Here is a 19,774-nt window from a genome sequence, read left to right as displayed (position 1 = left end):
GTACTTGCTTCCTTACCTGCCTGAAGTACTTACCTCGAGTTTGGCACCCGCACGCGCTGCAATTGACCCGATGAAACATACATGGAAGAATCTTTGGGGTCATGAGAGTGACCATGTCATCATTATTGTGAAGTTAGGCTGCATCGGCTTTGTTGAAAAAGTCGCAGGTCGAATCCGTTCGAGATTACGGAGTAGAGAACGGGAAATTAGTGCCGATGGGATGGTTTTTGTTGGAAAACCTAGCTAGTCGAGATGACAGACTGTAAATTTCTACAAGCATAATCAATATGTCGTAGAATATGCTTAACGGTAGGGACAAGTAAAAGCAAGGTTGGGTAAATTGGTAATCAAGCGGCAACATTTAGTTCAGCCTCTCAGTAAGGTGATCTAGACACACGATTTTCCTCCTCGTATCCTATGGAGTCCATGAAGAGCAAACTCATCGGTCCCTTCGGTTTCAAGGTTGACTCTAAAACATTACGTACCTCGTCGCAAGGATATTATCCATCTGTCAACCATCAGAGCAAGAGTAAACATGATAAAGGAAAGGATACCGATAGTCACAGTAAGTGGAAGCCGGTCCGCACAGACCATCGATGGAAGCGGGAAGGCAGGGCCGGGAAAAGGTACGTCCCTCCGTGCCAGCTCTGCCCCGCCTTACCTAATCCGGGTACCTGAGCACTGCGGTGGCCAGGGTGAGGTCAGGTAGGCACGAGCATGTTGCGTAGCTGCGGGAGCCTTCGATTCTAACAAACAACCAAATCAGCCTCACCTTCCCAACCGACAGCCTTTTCGACTGCCAATCCACCGCGTCCACCATTCCGACCTTAACTCGCGTCGTTACATCCAACACAGATCAATTCCGAAGTATCGCCCAGCATGTCGGAGGCAGCCTTGAAGCCCGAGAAGGACTTCTCGAAGGAGACGGACAAGCAGATCCCGGAGGCAGAGAAGCTCGCAAAGGTGCGGATTGCAGCCCGGGATTGACGTGGCCATGCAATGAATACTGATATCTATATAGAGCGATATCTCAGCTGCTCTCGAGAAGCTGAGCGTCCTGGAGAAGCAGACTCGCCAGGTGAGCAAGCTACCCTTCCCTTCCCCAGGCGCTGACTTGCTAACAGAGCGCAGTCCTCAGATCTCGCATCGACATCGCGTATACTCATCGCCATTGTCAACATCACCAAGAATGCCGGAGACTGGAGCTTGATGAATGAGCAGGTCCTGATTCTCTCGAAGAAGCATGGACAGCTCAAGCAAGCTATCACGAAGATGGTCCAGGCGGTCATGGGCTTCCTCGACTCTACCCCGAATCTCGAAACCAAGCTCACCGTTATCGAGACATTGCGGACGGTCACCGAGGGAAAGATCTTTGTCGAGGTCGAGCGCGCGCGCGTGACCAAGACTCTGTCCGATATCAAGAAGGAGCAGGGCGACCTCAAGGCGGCGACAGACATCCTCTGCGAGCTTCAGGTTGAGACTTTCGGATCTATGGACCGAAGAGAGAAGACCGAATTCATTCTCGCACAAGTCGCACTCTGCATTGAGGTCGGCGACTGGACTCAGGCACAGATCCTGAGCAGAAAGATCAGCACCCGATACCTGTCGCGAAAGCCGAAGAAGACCCCGGAGCAGCTGGAGAAGGAGAAGAAGGAGCGTGAGAAGAAGAAGGCGAGAGGCGAGGAAGTCCCCGAAGAGAAGGAGGATGACACAACAGACCTGAAGCTGCGGTACTACGAGCAACAGATCATCCTTGCGAAGCATGATGATAAGTACCTGGACGTCTGCAAGCACTATCGCCAGGTTCTCGACACCGAGGCCGTCGAGGAAGACCCCAAGAAGCTTCACCCTGTAAGATCAACCCTCTCGATTATGACAAGTGCAACTGCTTACAAACAATTCCCAGGTCCTCCAACGCATTATCTACTTCGTCATTCTTGCCCCTCACGACAACGAGCAGCACGACCTGCTGCACAGAATTCAGAAGGACTCCAGAATTGGCCAAGTCACCCAGGAGGCCGAGCTTCTCAAGCTTTTCACAGTCCACGAGCTCATGCGCTGGCCAGAGGTTGCAAAGACTTTTGGCCCTCACCTGTGCGAAACTGATGTCTTCGACGCCCAAACCGGTCAGTCGGATGACGAGAAGGCGCACCAGCGCTGGTTGGATCTCCGCAAAAGAGTCATTGAGCACAACGTGCGTGTGGTCGCCAAGTACTACACCCGCATCCAGACCCAGCGCCTCACTCAGCTGCTGGATCTCACTGAGGACGAGACGGAGAAGTACATTAGCGAGCTGGTCACCTCCAAGACTATCTACGCCAAGATCGATCGCCCTGCGCGTATTGTGAGCTTCGCGAAGCCTAGAGATGCAGATGACATCTTGAACGAGTGGAGCTCCAACATGAAGAGCTTGTTGGGCCACCTCGAGCGCATCGATCATCTCATTACCAAGGAGGAGATGATGGCCAACATTCAGCCTGGAGCGTCCAAGTCGAGCAAGGGAAAGTCTACTAAGGCGCATTAGACGTCTGGATGGGTTGCCGGGGCTTCGGCATGGGTTACGGCGTGTAATTGTAGAACACTATCTTAGACGAAGGCAATGAACCAGGCTGGGATGTGTAAAGCATGCTTCGGTCTATTCTATGATGAACCAATGCCCTTGATGTACTTTTCTATACCCCTACCCGATTCATTCGTTCGTAACTTGATGTATGAGATATATCTAGATATTGCTCTTCGCGGCCTCTTCATCGGCAATCTTCTTGAGGAAGCCGATCAGCGGCATGGCCCACTCCTTGGTAATAGGCACGTAATGGCCACCGGGGTGGACAACGACCATGGGATCCTCGCAACGGTCCACGAGCCCCTGACTCCTTGATTCCTCAACCACAGTGTCTAAGCTACCAAGGAAATGCAGCGTGGGCGTCTTAATCTTTGGCTCATACGCCCACTGCAACTCCGCGGGCGGCGCGAAGAAACCAGAGTAGATGCCTGCAAACTTGAATGGCCGACCACTGTTGGCCTCCCTCAGCGCCTGCGCTGAAGCCTTCAGGTCCTCCGGCATCTTCTCATCGCGATGCGGGCCCTCCAAAATCGCCGCCAGGAGCGCAGCAAAGGCACCCCCCTGGCTGAAACCCACCACGCCGTCGACGCCGCCGGCCTCGCGGACTGCGTCGGCGACGGTGGAGATGCCCTGATCTAGGAAGCGGTAGGAGCCTGAGGACTCGTCCTTGCGCCACCAGGCCCAGGCATCGATCTCCTGGTCCTCGCCGTTGGCGGACTCGTCCGGGACGAAGCCTGGGATGTCGCGCGGGGAGAGCTGTGAGGGCCCGGTTGGGTAGAAGAGGGTTGGTACGAGGTTGAAGGGGCCCAAGGACTTTGCGATGAGTTTCTCCAGTGCGCGAGTTTTTGAGCGGAAGAGGGGCCCGGATTGGGTGTAGCCTTTGAGTGTTAGTGAGGTTTTGATGAGATTGAGGAGGGGTTATGGATGAAGAATTATTGATCATAGGTTGGCCCTGGGCGGCCAATTTGGTGTTCAATAAGGAGTGCAAAGAACAGGGCACATATCTTACCGTGAAGCATGAGAATCTTGATCTCCTTCTTTCCATTGGGCTTCTTTGCCGCTGAGCCGTTCGGGGCTGCGCTTGTTGTCGTCGACATTTTGCAGGTGAAGATGTGACCGAAATATGAATGGGTATTATTGCCGCTCTTGGCAGAAAAATGAGAAACTCTAGAGACAGAAACAACAGCTCTTAGACGTAAGTGAAGTGAAGTTATCATGTGTGTATATCTATAATGTAGTTCAAAGGGCGTGTTGTGAAGTCGAGGTGTTCAGTGACAACGTGAAGTGGATACTGACAAATCCACAGTTGACTCTTCGCCGAAAAGCAGAGGAATTGAGACGGCGATAAGGACTAGAGCCACGATAACCGATTGTGTCACTCCTCGAAGTCCGATGAAGGCTTATATGGTCAATTCCAGTTTTATAGTATTCTATTACAGTACGGGATCTGCTAATTTATTCTTTCATCTTTAATGGCTGAGTTGTGGACTGTTTGCTGTCACGTGATACGTGTGCCATCCGTCCGAGCCTCGTTTTATGATGCTGCGACTCAACTCTAGAGTTGACAACCACCCCTCTTGGTTGTCGAGGTGGAAAATTCGTCTCTCACTCAACGAGGTCCAGCGGGTGCCGCCTTCAAATTGATTGCAGAGAGAAGGAACGCCGTGCAATTGCATTGGCATCGTTAACGCATTCACACGCCCAACGGGCATAGATCGCTCACAGATCCCAATTATTATGGCACGTGTGGCATCGGTACATTAGTACAACAGCTCAATTGAATGCGAGCCGTGCGTCTATGATACAGCGTCCATAAAGAATACGCGTTGGCGGGTCTATATCCTCGACACGTTTCCCATTGCTCGGCCTTCTTCCCGCATAGCCTGGACTACTCCATTGCGAACTTAATGCTTCTTGGCGAGAGGGTTGCGGGCGTCGTTCTTCCACTCGTCGGCTGTATCTAGCATTAGTCTGCGGTCTTTCGGGGGGTTCCTCGTTTGCGCGACGTACACTTCATCATGGCGTTCTGGGCAGAGTTGATGCCGTAGGCAATGACCAGACCTGCGGGGTTATCAGCACATGCTGCGCTTCATGTCGCTATTCTTCGTTCTCTCGCTTTCGTTGGAGCTGTTTTGCTCACGGGGTTCAGTGTTAATCGAGGGATTCGGACATACCGGCAGCGAAGAAAGGCGCCATCGGCTTAACTGTAAGGGAGGTCAGCGATTGCGCGACGAGTCCGTAGGGACGGTCTTGGAGGAATACGTACGGACGGGCGTGGGGTACTTCTTGAGTGCGCGAGCTCCGAGCCAGGTCATCTTGACGGTTGTGATATGGGTTGCAGGGGGGAAATTGGAGGAGTCTAGATGGCGGGCGGTATTCGGAAGTTCGATGTGAAGCTATCAAAACGAGCCTTTTTCCTCCGATTGAGCTTTCGGTTTCGGCGGCTGGACCCGTAGCCGAGCAACGTGTGGCCTGAGGCCATAGCCGCGACAGACGAGAAATAGTGGACCATTGTCCGTTTCTGGTCTTTTCCGGGCACGGGCCAGTAATTCCAGGTCGTACCGGGAAAACAGCCGGGTCGGGTCACCGCAGTAACGTTTGTCCGAACATGTCCTCAAGATCGGATCCACCCCCTTCTACCCCCGGCTTTCATGTGACATCATTCGACGCTTCTCCGCATCTGGGCGCATTTGGAGGCGATACGTACCCACCCGTGACCTTAGCAAGCTTCAGCTTCCAGGTTCGCTCACCCGCAACCCGTTCCCCCGTGCCGTGGCAGGCCGCGGCGACAGCTTTCCCCAGGTTCTGGGGGCTGAGTTGGACTTGGGACCTAGGGATTGGCGTGGTGGTGGTGCCAGACCCCGAACTCGTAGTGTAGCAAGCCAAACATCTCCTCCCTTGTGTCACATTCATCTTGTCCCTGCCACACACATACACCTCCTCCTGAAGCTCTCTCTCTCCTTTCCCTCCTCTACTACGTACTACCTACTGCCTTCACCCTACCAGAAAGTGCGGGGGAATCTGCAGAGAAAGAGAGACACACACCATTGTTGCACGGTTATAGCCCGACCTCCTCCTCAACTCATCCAATTATATTCATCTCATTTGCCTAGACTGCCATTTCAAGCACGGGCGAGACCACCACCACCACCACCACCTTGACACCTAACCGCTACCTTTGCATAGGTTGCTACTACCACCACAAACCAGCGTACCAACCTACGGTAACCGTCCGTCCGCCGCCGCCGCCTCCAAACGCCCTTTCTGCACGCCGACTTGCTTCCCGTCCTGTGATAAATCCCTGCTCTCGGGTGCTTCCTGCTTCTTGCCGATCGAGACGTATCGAATTCGCTCTCCTTCCTCCTTCACATCCCGTACCAGAGGCTTGTTCTTGCTGAACAAAGAGCACGTTTTGTCACCTTTGTTTGAGTAGACAAAACGTCCCTTGGCTCAAGCAGAAGAAGAAACGACACCTCTTGGTCACCATACACCTCCTCATCTCACCTACCTTCTCCAAAACATCCTCTCTTTGCCCAATCCCCGCCCCAAAACCACCAAAGGCAAAGATGCTGAGCCAGCGATTGGTGCGAGCAGCCGGCGCGGTGACCCCGCGTTCCGCGCTGCGAGCATTCAGCTCCACGAGCCAGCAGCTCAAGGTGCCCTCCATGGCCGACGTCAGCGCCGCGCCCAAGAGCGTCGCCTCCTTCAACGACAAATCGAAGCAATTCCGAGAGCAGTTGGTCGAGCAGCAGAAACAGCGGGAAGCAAGTGCGTATACTCAATCCTCCTCCTCCCCTGCCTCTTCCTCTGAGCCCGCCCAGGACTCATCCGTGAGTGCTACTTCAGGACAGAAGGCCGAGGCCACCCAGGAGCCTTCGCGCAAGGCCGGCCCCTTGACCAACCTCATCTACGGCACCAAGGAAGGTCGCGAGCTCGATGCTCAGCTTGAGGCGAGCTTCAGTCAGGTCCTTGCCCGAGGCAAGTACGTCCATTCGATCGTCCAGCACGAGGTCAAGCCCGACAAGGTGGAGGAGTACACCAAGCTTGTTGGCAGCTGGTACCCGCGCATGGCTTCCATGCCCGAGAATAAGGTCCATCTAGTTGGAAGCTGGAGAACCGAAGTTGGAGACTGTGATACGTTTGGTATGTTACCTTTGCCGCGAAAACCACCCCATGCTGAAGCGAAACCACATGATGCTAATATTAGGTTCACAGTCCATATTTGGGAGTACCAGCGCTACCAGGGATACCACGAGTCAATCCACAACATTGGCTCCCACCCCGAGTTCGCCGAGTTCGATAAGAAGCTTAAGAGCCTCATCACCTCGAAGAAGACATCTCTGATGCAGGAGTTCTCCTTCTGGCCCACCACGCCTCCCCGCCAGCTTGGCGGCATCTTCGAGCTGCGATCATACACTCTCCACCCCGGCAACCTCCTTGAGTGGGAGACCCACTGGAGACGCGGCCTCAAGGCGAGACGCGAGGTCATGGAGGGTGTCGGCGCTTGGTTCGTGCAGATAGGAGACCTCAACACCGTTCACCACTTGTGGCAGTTTGCCAACCTCGAGGAGCGAAAGATTCGCCGCGAGAAGAGCTGGAGTGTCGAGGGCTGGAGCGAGACTGTCCACAAGACTGTGCCTCTTATTCAGAGCATGAAGTCGAGAATCTTGATCCCGATGCCCTGGTCTCCTGTGGCGTAATCGTGGGGGGTTTTTGGACTCTTACTTGGCTCCGCCGCGTTACTGCTATGCGTCGCATCGCATGCTTCTACATATCGCCCATATCAGCTTTCATTTGTCGATGTCTACGAGGTCAACACACTGGGTACGCTGACCAACATGAGGAATCATACTGGTCCAGCGTGTGTGAGGCCAACGAAGGCAACTTGGCATGGATTGCTTTCATGGATTAGGTTTTCCAACATCAGGAAGACAGATGGCTTGGTTTGATCATGGAATAAGGTTTCCATTTGGCGACTTGTATGTGTACAGAATTCTGGTAAACAAGACCAGCACATAGGAATTTGAAAACAGTAACCTTGCCAAAGACATGCCAACTTGACTTTCCTGCCAAACTCCGGGGTATAGAAGAACTACATTTACAGATTGTTTCACTCGTCAAATTCCTCGCCCATGACAGCTGCCAGATTCCTCCTAGCGCTGGCCAGCGTGTGGCCCAAGGCAACCAACTTGGCAGACAGAGACATGAGATTGGGATCTGGTAGGCTCTCAACCCGCACCTTCTCCCTGACGAAGACCTCCGTAGCTTCTCCGTTACTGGAGGGTGTACCCAGCCCGCTGGGGCTACTCCCACTACTCTTCGGATGCGCCGTGCCATGCCTATGCTTCAGCCCGCCATCCGTTACAGTGCTATACGTGAACCGGAAAGGGCGGTCCATCTCGTCGTGTTCCAGTCTTCGGACCGTCCCCAGTGCGAGCCCGAGCTTGGTCCCAAAGTGTACTGGCGAATCGACGGGTTCGAGGGCGCGCAACCAGAGGACCAAGCTCGATTCCTGAAGACCCAGGTGGACGCTGATATTTGGCCCAAGGGCTGGGGTGAAGTGGACGGGCGGACAGGAGTCGGTCTGCCAACTATGGTCGATTTCGTTCAGAGCCGGGCCCTTGAGGAGAGAAGAGGACTCGTTGAGGGAGGCGGCGATGATGCGCAGCTGGGCGGCGAGCTGGGATGGGTTATTGGAAGGGCTCGGCGTATCTGTTAGGGAGAGGAGGTCGAGGCATTCTGTTAGGTGGGTGTGGATTGTTTCGAGAGCCGCGATGTGGACTGGGTGCGAGGCGTCGAGGTTCAGGGTTTGCGTTGGGAGGGTCTTGAGCTGGAGGTGAATTGTCTTGGAGGTGTTAGCCGCAGGTTTGAAGTCGTCCTAGGGACGGGAGGTAGTCGGCAAAGAATAAACTTACGCCTTTGATTATTCGCGTGCCGACCCGGGTCACTGTCCCCTTTACGCGCTCGTTACGCTGCGTGCTCATGACGAGAGTGCTTCCCGGGTCGATGGGCGCCAGGAGAGCATAGCAGTCCTGCAGGCCGTGGCGGATGTCCTTGAGGATCGCATGTGTTTCTACGACAATCCATTCTAGCTCGCGGGCCTGTGAGAGTTGGTGAAATCGGATTAGCATTGTGTACTTCGAGATTGGGATCCAACGATCTGGTATTCGGCGCGGGGCAAGCAGAGACGGCGGGTACATACGAGGCATTCCTGTTTCCCTTTTATCAGCTCCTCTGGGGTCACCGGAGGCCAGATTGCTATCGACATGCTGTTGACTAAGACTCGCTTCCGGTTCGACAGCTCGTGGCATTCGTCTTGCTTAGTGAAACGGTTCGCAGGCAACCGCAACAGGGCGATTGGTGTTAATCGATTAGCTCATGGTGGACAGTTTGAAGCTCCAGAAGGGGATCTCGTCATGGCGGGAGGCTTTGGACCAGGGTGGTCGGTGCGCGGTGCCTTCTTGAGTGGGGGCCGAACCGATTTAGCGGAGGAAGGTGCGCATGCCCCGCCGCTGCAGACGGGATCTGGACCCACTCCATGCACTTTTCTCTTCCGGGGGACGGTTCAGCGTCTTTTTCGATGGCTTGTTGAATAATTCAGGCCGACGTATTTTACAATCATACAGCTCAAAATCAGAGACCTTCTCTCTTTGTACACATTCCATCTCATTCTGATCTGGCTAGACCATTCCAAACCTCACACACGCCATCAAGATCCGCAAGATCAACAAGGCAGAAAGAATTTCACGTCTCAGACTCACACTCACGCAGCTGCCTACCCTAACATGGCGCCGACTCGTTCAACAACACAAGGCCAGGCTGGCAAAGACAATTCACCCTCAAAAAGACAGTCGTCTTCCACTATGACCAAGTTGCCTCGGCTGCCTGAAGGTAAGCCAGCCACCCTAAACTAAGTCCCCCCGTTGAATGAGTCTTCGCCTAACAAAATTCCAGGCTCCAGGATTCAAAAGCGCGCCCTGCCTCGCCGCCAACAGCCCAACTCATCAAAATCACAACTCATCTACGTGTCCGCATCAACGCCATTCATGTCAGCAGTCTCACGCGTCCGTAAGCAACTAGACAAATCCCTCAAAGGCAAGGCGCCGTCGACGAGGGGCATGAACCTGAACCAGCGCATCGACCTACTTCACCGTGACAACGGCACCAAAGGAGGAAACGGAGAGGCCATTGTGCTCGGAACAGGCCGAGCCATTGAGAAGGCTCTCAGTATCGCGGCGTGGTTCACCGAGCAGAGCGACTGCGAGGTCGAGGTGAGGACAAAGACCGTGGGCACGGTCGATGATGTTGTGCTCGAGGAAGAGGACGAGGGGTTTGGGGAGGAGAGTCGTGTGAGAAAGATCAGCTGCCTCGAAGTTGTTGTGAGGCTCCGGTGATATTCTGAAAGTCCTTGGAGATGCGTGCTGCCTTGGCTGAGATTGATGAAGCTCAGCTCAGCTCCGGTCTTTCGACGGCGTTATGAAGAGCCGGACCTGCCCGGCTCAAAAGTCATGCACCATGACCTGCGACCTGGTAACCATATTGTTTCTGTACACGGACATTTTTGGGCTATCAATTACCGGCAGGCCCTCTGGAGTGATTTCTCGAGTCCGTAGAGTAGCAGGATCCGGTGGGATTTTATGATACCCGGCCACTAGGCCTTAATAAATCTTCTGATCAAACCCAAATTAAGTACGTTCCAGTGGGATAATCATGATCGCTTGTTTGACGGACTTGACCGGACTCAATCATGTCTTCAACTCGCCTCATCTCAAATACAGCACCCGCTATGTTGGCTAATGCTCAATGAGAGTTCAAATTTCCGCTGACCAGCACCGACTATATTGCTATGTTTAGCTTTAGGAAACTGCTGACCTGTGGAAATAGCTTCAACAAGAAAATTCCTAAACTCTATTGACCCCTTGCAAGGTCTAGGATGCATCTCACCCCTATATTCCAGATACCCCTAAGATCCAAAGCGGCAGGAGGTTCTAGATGTTATGCCAGCCGGATCAGCGGCAACGCTTATCACTTACGGATTCGGGACACAAATCGCAGAGATCTTGGATCTAGATAGCTCCTTAGACTCAAAGTGTTCGGTATCGCGTCGTTGACTGGCGAGCAGTGGGGCCTGGTTGTTAAGTTGTTGCAATTCGGCGTGTTCAGTCACGAACCCTTGAGTCATTCACCGAGCTAAAGCCGGCAAAAGTTCGCCGTATCGAAGCACTTGTATACTGAATTTAACAAAACAGAGTTCAGACTAGAAGGAAGCGAAGTTTGCTATATTGCGTCGGAGCTGTGAGGGACTCCGACACGGGATTGCTTGCCGAAGCTGTGCTAAGTCATTCACCAGGCCTTATAGCCTCGCTCACAGCAAGTCAACTCGTCCATATAACCGTGCCAAGATTCCACAACTTCTTATAGGTAGGCAGGATAACTCAGTTCCAAGTCTCGACTGTTGTCAATTACTTCGCCAAAATGCAGCTCTCCACCTTCGTTTTCTTTGCAGCTTTCGGTGCTGCGTTGGCTAGGCCGCCTCCTGCGCCTGCTGACCCCTGCCCCAGAGTTCGCGACAGACTAGTCGTGAGTATTCCTTCCAAAGAAGGAATGTGTGTCCATAGATTCATATGTGCTGACTGTGGCTCCTGTAGTGTAACAACCCTGACCTCCAGTTTAAGCAGTGTACTCAGTTGACCCTAACTGTTTGGTGAGTTAACGTCTTGCTCTTGCACTTATCATTTCACCTGGCTAATGATGATTGAAGCAACTGCCAATGCGCCCCTTGATAGAGTGTGCCATCGAAGTTGTTATAACATAAATATACCCCATTTCACTGCCACTCGTTGTTACTGGCAAATCGCAGAATCAACGTCAAGTATGATTGAAATCGCCGACCTATGCTAGGATATTTACAAGTGATCTATGAAAATGTGGCCTCCCAAGCACATCATCTTGCACGCCAACGCCTTATGCCGGATATACCTGGATCACTATGTCGACCGCCAGGCAGGCTGTGCTTGCATTGCTCGATACTGACAGGCTGCGTGGAACGGTGGCACCGGGCGAGCCCAGAAATCCAACTAGGCCATAGAGCAAAGGTAAGGCTTCTCGTCGCCATGATACGCAAATGCAGGTCATTGATTCCCAACTGGGTTGGATTTAAGCAGCGCAATTATGCCTGTGTGGCACACGGACATTCGGCGCACTTAAGACGCAGGTAAGACGCTACTGTCTAGGCAGGCACGTAGGATCCCAGGGGTCTGCAAGTAAAGCCAATTTTAGGACACTATCAACTGAAAGTACTGATCCTAAATCCTATGACTAACTCTTTCGATTGGTGAAGATTAGCCGCGATTACAACTGATATCTAGATTCAATGTCTCGCCTTGGTCTGCATCGCCAATCAGAGAGTTCCGTTCCCTTCAGGATTCGTGACATCATAGTAAGCAGCAAAGTATAAGATTGAAGAGCCCCCGGCTTACCTCAGGCTGCATGGCCGCACGTAGATGATCGACAGCTAGAAATCGAGGTCATCTAATCACTGAACGCCGTTCAGACCAGACGCATCTCCTACTTTGAAGCCAACAGCCTCCATCTGCTCAGGGATCAGCGATGCTATCGGCGTCCGAATGACAAATGCATCGGTCGTGGTTCTCGTACTCGATCTCCAAGCCATATCCTTTTCGCTGGTTCACGCCTGTCGTTCTGGTTGGCGGTGCCATTCTCGCCGTCTTGCTCTCGTTAATAAACCTGAGCGCAAACGGCTACTACTTAAAGCCTCTATATACATCTGATCCCAACGGCACCGAAGCCCTTTCAAACGCGCAGTACGTCGACTATGCAACAATAGCCAATAATTATCGTGCTAAGATTATGGTCCCAGATGGTTCAGAAAGATCCCGTTCAATTGGAGGAGCGACGTAAAAGCAGAGTGCCAACCGCGTCTGTATACAATCGGCGACTCCTTTTTCACCTCAAACCTGGGCTTTAGGTACATTATCAAAGCCATTTCGGACTCGAGAACGAACTCACTGTCCAGCTTGAACTACAAAAACAACACTCTTCAAGGCTGCTCACCTAAAAGCATAGTCCTGAAAATGAAGAAGAGTGATACGGCGGTGCCGCCTGCTCCTTCATGGTGGCTGTCATATGGGGAGTCTAAAATGGAGGCGACTGTCGACTGTACTGTTGTGACGGATGACGGCCTCGTGACCATAACGCTCGTCACTGAAGAAAATAGTGGAGGGGATCATGACTATAGCTATGTGATCGAAGATGATCCTGGAACGCACGCAAGCGTGTGGTGGGGGACCAGACTGCTCAATGCATATTGGAGCGGTGTAATGACGGTTGCAGCAAACATGACGAACATATATGGCTCCAAGAACTATGTCGTCCGTAGTGGGTTTACTTACACTCCCAAACCAAGTGAAGAGTAGGTTACCCCGGCTCATCTTTTAACTCGCACCTGCTCACTTCATAACTTAGCATCTACACCGATCAGTTCTTTGGCCTTTACTGGTGGTTAGCAAACACTGACTCCTCAATTCTCAATAAGAACATGGATGAAAGCCTCAAAGATTACAATTCTGATGTATGTCATTCCATTTGTTGGATCCAAAGACCATCTCTATCGAGAAAGGATTTTTCAGCTAACATCAACAGTGGTACGGATCTCCAGCATTGACAGAAGGGCTTCATTCCGCAAAGATTCTGTTTTCTCTACTTTCCTTGGACCTAGGCAACTGCCAGGCACCGAACCTCCTTCTGGATGATCGTGGGCTCCAATATGCGATCTTGGCACCAGACGATTACAACCGGGATCCCGGACGGAGTTTGAACGGCTCGAGATCACAGTTGTACGGATCAGACCGATATAACCAGATTCCTGCTCCCGGATCGAATGATACGAATAGCGGCCTGGTGACGCTCCGGGAGAGCTACAATAAGTTCCAGCCTATGATGGGGCCCTTGGGTTGTAACAACGCTACCATTGTTAGCCAATACCTTTGCTCTGTTCCTCAACAGAAGAATGGCGGTGCCATGTTGTTTTCAATCCTACTTGCGGATCTCCTTTTTCTCCAAGCAGCTTGGAAGATCCTAACGTGGATTGCTGATGGGATGGTATCGAGAGGAAATACGGAAGCTATGTATTGTCAGGGCTGCCAGGCCAGAATTGGTACTTATCAGTCACTACAAGACTTCAGCTCAACTAGGAACGGCTCCGAGGCAGTCCCAAAAAGGACGCTGGATTGGAGTGAGAGCAGAGAAACGATATTAAGGGAGTAGAAAAGCAACCTTTTCGGGCTCCTTTAGAAGATGACACTAGAGTCTATAGACTATCAGCGCGAAGTGAGATGCTTCCTGTCGCGGATAATACACCTAGATCCCTCCGAGAGGACGTATTACTCCCGTGGGAAGAGCATTTGAACTTGAAATTTGGCATGAACGCGAGGTAGTCCGGCAGTTCCCACAGGTGACTACAGCGCTCATCGAAGATGGGCGTATCATTAATCTTGATCTCGCAACTTGAATATCGAAGTCTATTCTTTCTCTATAAGTCGAAAACCTATTTGGAACGGCCATGGTGACAGGATCTTGACAAACTTCCCCACCGTTGTCATCCTTTGCTGGATCGTTGCCAGAGATGGACCGAAAATATGGGGCTCGTAGGTTGTAAACGCATTAGGAAGTGTGTGAAAGAATAGGAATCAGTTGGGTAACGTCCAACTCATAGCCAATCGGGTCCGAAGACATGCTGAGAGATAACTTCCACAACATGTGGATGAAAAGTGTGCATGCGGAATCATAGTCCGAGTCTATCGGAGCATGACTTGCAGAAATGTTTTCCAATGGGGCAACTTTAGTCGCTTATTTATCCGAGTCAATCAATGAATGAGTCGGGTTGCGGTTATTCTAACCATTTCTTCCCCAGGAACAAGGGACTGCGTCTGCAAGCCCATGGGGTCATTTCCAGGGAGACAAGATGATCCTTGTCAGTCGTTCACTTATCATTGTCATTTATGTGTGTTTACCGCGCAGAATGACGGTTCTTGGCGTATCCGTTATCTTCACCGCTAGCGATACCGGAAATTTCGGTGTGGGGTAGCGCGACTCCGAAGTCAACATCGGAGGCTTCCATTTGACATCATTGCCGAAAAATGACTCTAGCGAGGGGTAAGAAGAAGAGTCCCTCTTGAAGAGGGGGTGTGTTCCTCTTTTTACGGAAGGTTTTCTCTCTTGTCTACCTCAGCCAATTCGCTCAGAGCCATCTTCGCTGATCACGGGCAAAGATGATGTTCCAAAGCTCTGCCGTTGTCCTAGCGGCCCTCGCCGGGCCGGCCTCCGCCAGTTACGCCTTCTACGTCGGCAAGGACCTCACCGCCGACGGGAGCGTCATGGTCGGCGGCACTGGCGAAGAAGTCTCCTCTCACTGGCTCCAGCTGTTTCCCGCCGCCGACCACGCGGCGAACGCGACGATCACTGTCGGCGTGACAGACAAGGCCAGCATTCCCGGCGAGCTCTTTACGATCCCGCAGGTCAGCCACACCTACCGGTACATGTCGATGGAGTACTCGGACTTTGAGGGTTTTCCCGCTCCGCTCACCAACGGCGGCCTCAACGAGAACGGCGTCACCGTCCGCGATGTATGGGCGCAGAATCGCGATGAGCTGGTCAACATGACCCCGACGCCTCAGCACGGCATCCAGTACAGCGACCTTGCGCGCATCGTCATGGAACGAGCCAGGACTGCTCGCGAGGGCGTGGAGATCATCGGCGACCTGATGAACCAGTACGGCGAGGCAACCTACGGCGGAAACACCCACTTGGTCGCCGACAAGGACGAGGGCTGGGTCGTCTGGGAGATGGCTGGCGGCAAGAAGCTGTGGGCAGCAGAGCGTCTCGAGACCAACGAGGTCCGCGTTCTGTACCCTGGTTACATCGAGGACTTCCCCACCGATTTCGCCAACAGCTCCGATTACATGGGCTCCGAGAATATTGTCTCCTTTGCCGTCGAGCAAGGGTGGTGGGATCCCAACGGGGGTGAGCCCTTCAACATCTTCAACGCGTACGGCGAAAAGGGCGAGAACATGACGGCGCGCGACGGTGGTTTCAAGTTCATGTCCCAAGCCGCGCTCGAGAATGCAACTCTCGAGATGGTTCCCCTCACCGAGAAGAAGCTGATGGAGCGCGTCCGCGACAAGCGCATCGCCGACGACGAGGCAGGCTACGGGCAAATCGTCAGCTTAAAAGACGGCATCGACGCAGACCTGCTGCGCATCTGGAACGCGCCCGCAACCTCGGTATCATCGCCGTTCGTGCCGTGGTGGCTGGGCGTCAACAGCGTGCCCCCCGAGTTCGGCGAGCACCGCTACCTCACCACCGGCGCCTCCGGCAGCTTCCTGAACCCTGATTTCCAGCTGCAGGAGGCGAGCGTCTTTGCTGGGCGCATCTTCAAGCGTGTGCTGTATTATATGTGCTCATCCCCAGACACCTATCTGCCCATTGTCACACAGATGCTCACGGGCTTCGAGAACCAGAGCCGTAGCGACGTGGACTGGGTCGAGACGAGCGCTAGAGTCCTTATCGAAGCCAATGAGCGTGAGGCGGCGCATTCGCTGCTCACATACTACTCGCACAGCAGAGCTGCCAAGGCACTCGAGCTGGGCAAGACGATGGCTGATGCTCTTGATGGATATATCAAGCTCACTGGGCAGTGGAAGAACCCTGTTGGCAGCGAGATTAACGATGCTGGCGAGGGCGCAGAGACGGTCAACTGCCTTGTTGGCTATGACCCTGATCAACCTATCTGGAAGCAGCCTGCGCATCCCACTCGTCGCAGGAGAAGCATGAGGAACAAGATGATCGTTCAGCGTCATCACTGATGGCCGATAATGTGTCCTATCATGGGAAGACGGCGACCCTACCACAAGGCTCAATCATTATCTCACAGATATTCGGACTGTTGTAAACCTAAGCATCATTTCGCTTGTACAATAACGCTAGACAATCATAATGTATTAAGACCAAACATCCTACCATCTGTTCATTTGACATACCGCGTACAGGAAGGAAGCCCACCAGGAAGGTATGGAGATTTGCGTGGAGGCCTCATGAGCCGTCTTCTCACTACTGCATGTACGCGTTAAATGATAGTGGGAAAAGGACAACCAGAGTTGACTCGAACCCGCGAACTTAGCGAAAAAACAAGCTATCCATAGCATTATGTAGGACCGTGAGCCAACATACGGATCGTACCGCTCGGCCATCGACTACAACGGACGGTGCTTGTTGGGAGGTGGTCCTTCTTTGGTGCCTACAGGGGATCGGATGAGCCATCAGGGCCATCAACGTGCGTGTTCAGGAGTCAGCTGAGGGTATCATGACCTTTTGATTATTCCTAAGGGAATAACTACGAAAGCAATTTTACAAAACTCCGGAGCTACAGCTCAGTCTTTCAACGCCTTTTCCACGCGGCGTCCAACACTCGCACTCCAAGTATCGATCTTCTTGCACCACCAGTCTGACAAATACAGCGACACGCTCAGCAAAATAATCCAGCCGAGAACGAAACCCAGGTTGCGGCCGAAACGCTCAAAGAGCCTAGGCATAATCCAGAATCCCAGACTATGCAGCACTGGTCCGTGGACGAGGTAGAACGAGAAGCTGATCTTGCCTAGGTACTGCGCCACCCGTCCCTCGAGCAAACCGCGGAGGAAGGGGCTGTGAAGGACGCAGGGCAGGAGGAGCATGGCGCCCATCGCCTGGTAGAACATCCAGCCGGAGAGGGGTATGTAGTACCGTGGCACGAGCGAGGAGAGGAGGGTAAAGCCGGGCGTCCATTCGGCGCCGGCGTCGGGGTACGAGAGCAGGTAGAGTGCCACGAACAGCGCTGCCCATCGAGCTGTCCTTGATCCAAGGAACTTTTGTCCCAAAGTTGCCTGCTGGCCTTTCCTGCCATTCGTCGCTGGGGGGATCAGTCCTCGATCAGCCCGTCTAATGTCCGCTTCTGAGAGGAGGACGCCGCCCATGAACGTGGCCATGTCCCATCGTCCCAGGATCAAGCTGTAGACGGAGAGGAAGGCACCGATTCGAAGGCGCCACTTTGCCTGAATCGCTGCCGTTCCGAGCAGGAACAGGTAGATGAACATTGAGCCACGGAGCTCCATCGGGATGGTAAAGGTGTGCGGATCGTAGCGCGTGTGGTAGTGTCCAAAGTTGAAAGGGTTGGCCCACTCGACGTATGCCCTCGTGAAGTTCTTCAGAGCATAGGTGATGTTGTCGTGGATGAAGGGGTGCTCCTCCCATGAGCCGCCTAGCTGGACCCAAGTGAAGTTCACCGGGTTGGTAACGTTGGCCGAGTTTTTCTCGTCATCGAGAAGGGCTGGTCTCGAGTGCAGGTGAAGAAGGTCGTGGTAGGACCTGTGTTTCTCAGGTGTCTCCTTGTCTCCAACGTCCTGCATTGTGATGTTGATTGCAGTGCCGTTCAGGCTGCTCGTCTCATTCACCACCCTGGAAGCGGCCTCAATGTCATCTGCCAATGCATACAGCATTGGAGGCATGAAGAGTTGGGACGTGGCATTCAGGCACAGCGTGTTTGTGTCGTTAGTTGTGACATTTCCCAGGAAAGCCGGGGTCTGTAAGCCGAGAAACTTGGCGATCCCCGCGGCTCCTTCGACGGAGTACGTGCCATTCACACAAGTGTTGTTCAGCGTGGCGACAGTGACGGTACCGTTAATGTACCTCGAGTCGGGCCCTTTGTAAATTTCAAACTCGGACTTGAAGGCGCCCATCTGAGCAAGCAGCGCGACGAGGAACATGCTGATGGTGGGAGGGATGTAGAGGCGGAATACGCGCCTAAAGACAGACGACGCGAGGCTCTGGTAAGCTGCCTCGAAGCGGCGCTCGTGAATCGCCCTCAGAATATGTCGGCAGAGGACATATCCCGAGATGGCAAAGAAGATGGCCACCATAGGTCGTCCTCGTTGCAAGAGGCACAGGATGGGCAGGGATGACCGTTCAAAGTACGGCTCGGGCGATCCGGGGGGCATGGCTCCATAGCCAAGCATGATGGCCGGCGTCCAGGGCCATAGGAAGTGGTAGTTGAAGACGAGTAAACAGGCGATTCCACGGAGCCCATCAAGGCATCTGATCTTGTCTGCGTTGTTTCTTGTCGCTGAGGCTGCGGCGGCCGATGCCTTTTCACCTACGGCATCATGGTCGCTGTATGGGCTCTGCTCTTTAAACTGCTGCCCCTCCCGGCCCCGCGTGGATTCTTCCCACATGGTGCCTTTTTGTCTCGCTCGGGTGTTGCGAGCAAACATGCGTGTGGTCTAATGGACGGGCGAGTGTTTTCTTTCAAAACGAATGAGAGAATAGAATGAAATGAAAGGCGCTGTTGGAGCTGCGACGGCCGGCATCTGAAAGTGAGGCTCAGTGGACCGGAGAAGAGAGAAATACAACCGTGAACACACGTATGTGAGAACGACCGACCGACCAAAGATAAGATAGTAGTAAATGGGCGTTGAGCAACGTGTACGAAAAGGGAGAAGCGCCCTCTGGGAGTTCCTAAATACGACTTTGCTGGACGTGGGCGGTGATACTGGGATATCCCTGCGCGGTTATGTCATCTACCCAAGACAACCTTTGCGAGCCCCTGAGTTGTCGCCCCATGTTGGATCAACTCTCAACTTTACCTGAAAAAAGAGCCCCAATTAAAGTGTGCTGGTGCTGTGCAATGAGCGTTGCACATCGGATTGTCCAGCCACCATTGCTCATCCACATCAAACTGTCCCCAACTCCCCGTGGGCTATTTTCATGGAGAAACTCGTTTGTCTGGGCCTGGCTGGACGTCATACAACGCGTGTCTTTGCATAGCCGCTTTCAACGAATACCACACAAACTCTCTTCTTCCCGAACTGTGGTTTACCGTGTGGCGTGTGTTGTATATAAATGCGCAACCTTTCCCCTCCATATCCGAACAGTGTGACCTCAGGGAGTCAGTCGGAGTGGTCTTTTCGAGCCTCCGCCCACCGTCGCGCCCAGGATCCGACAGGTGATGCAATGCTCCGGATCCGTGACATTTCCTTGGAAGTACCCCAGAAACGGGCCCGCATTATCCCTCTGGGCCCGAGCAAAACCAAGGAAAACCAGTGCATCGTCGGCAGTTGGCGTCGCGATCACCCGGACCCGGAAGACTCCCGTTCCCGGAGA

The 19,774-nt window shown here is 53.2% G+C and overlaps 7 protein-coding genes across 7 annotated transcripts; 4 read left to right on the top strand and 3 right to left on the bottom strand.

The window, feature by feature from the left end:
* Positions 1-879: 879 nt before the first annotated feature.
* Positions 880-2,524, top strand: RPN5 (proteasome regulatory particle subunit; the record flags this gene model as incomplete). Its single annotated transcript, XM_053192173.2, has 4 exons — positions 880-963; positions 1,022-1,078; positions 1,132-1,851; positions 1,907-2,524. The coding sequence occupies 4 exons, from the start codon at positions 880-882 to the stop codon at positions 2,522-2,524; spliced, it is 1,479 nt and encodes a 492-aa protein (XP_053050337.2).
* A 198-nt stretch (positions 2,525-2,722) lies between these two features.
* N0V96_011415 (uncharacterized protein) lies at positions 2,723-3,660 on the bottom strand (the record flags this gene model as incomplete). Its single annotated transcript, XM_053192174.2, has 2 exons — positions 2,723-3,441; positions 3,573-3,660. 2 exons carry the CDS (start codon positions 3,658-3,660, stop codon positions 2,723-2,725), a joined length of 807 nt encoding a protein of 268 aa, XP_053050338.2.
* Positions 3,661-6,129: 2,469 nt separating this feature from the next.
* Positions 6,130-7,263, top strand: N0V96_011414 (uncharacterized protein; the record flags this gene model as incomplete). Its single annotated transcript, XM_053192176.2, has 2 exons — positions 6,130-6,706; positions 6,779-7,263. The coding sequence occupies 2 exons, from the start codon at positions 6,130-6,132 to the stop codon at positions 7,261-7,263; spliced, it is 1,062 nt and encodes a 353-aa protein (XP_053050340.1).
* Positions 7,264-7,673: 410 nt separating this feature from the next.
* N0V96_011413 (uncharacterized protein) lies at positions 7,674-8,694 on the bottom strand (the record flags this gene model as incomplete). The annotated part of the gene is made up of 2 exons (XM_065759269.1): positions 7,674-8,408; positions 8,479-8,694. The coding sequence occupies 2 exons, from the start codon at positions 8,692-8,694 to the stop codon at positions 7,674-7,676; spliced, it is 951 nt and encodes a 316-aa protein (XP_065612166.1).
* A 732-nt stretch (positions 8,695-9,426) lies between these two features.
* On the top strand, positions 9,427-9,957 carry N0V96_011412 (uncharacterized protein; the record flags this gene model as incomplete). Its single annotated transcript, XM_053192178.2, has 2 exons — positions 9,427-9,454; positions 9,518-9,957. 2 exons carry the CDS (start codon positions 9,427-9,429, stop codon positions 9,955-9,957), a joined length of 468 nt encoding a protein of 155 aa, XP_053050342.2.
* Positions 9,958-14,853: 4,896 nt separating this feature from the next.
* Positions 14,854-16,446, top strand: N0V96_011411 (uncharacterized protein; the record flags this gene model as incomplete). Its single annotated transcript, XM_053192179.2, has 1 exon — positions 14,854-16,446. One exon carries the CDS (start codon positions 14,854-14,856, stop codon positions 16,444-16,446), a length of 1,593 nt encoding a protein of 530 aa, XP_053050343.2.
* A 564-nt stretch (positions 16,447-17,010) lies between these two features.
* On the bottom strand, positions 17,011-18,885 carry N0V96_011410 (uncharacterized protein; the record flags this gene model as incomplete). The annotated part of the gene is made up of 1 exon (XM_053192180.2): positions 17,011-18,885. The coding sequence occupies one exon, from the start codon at positions 18,883-18,885 to the stop codon at positions 17,011-17,013; it is 1,875 nt and encodes a 624-aa protein (XP_053050344.2).
* Positions 18,886-19,774: the final 889 nt, after the last annotated feature.

This window comes from Colletotrichum fioriniae (assembly GCF_027942845.1).
Source record: "Colletotrichum fioriniae strain IMI 355084 chromosome Unknown scaffold_17, whole genome shotgun sequence".
Taxonomy (NCBI): Eukaryota; Fungi; Ascomycota; class Sordariomycetes; order Glomerellales; family Glomerellaceae; genus Colletotrichum; species Colletotrichum fioriniae.
The sequence above is the reverse complement of the archived record's forward strand: the minus strand, read 5'-3'. Positions and strand labels throughout refer to the sequence as shown.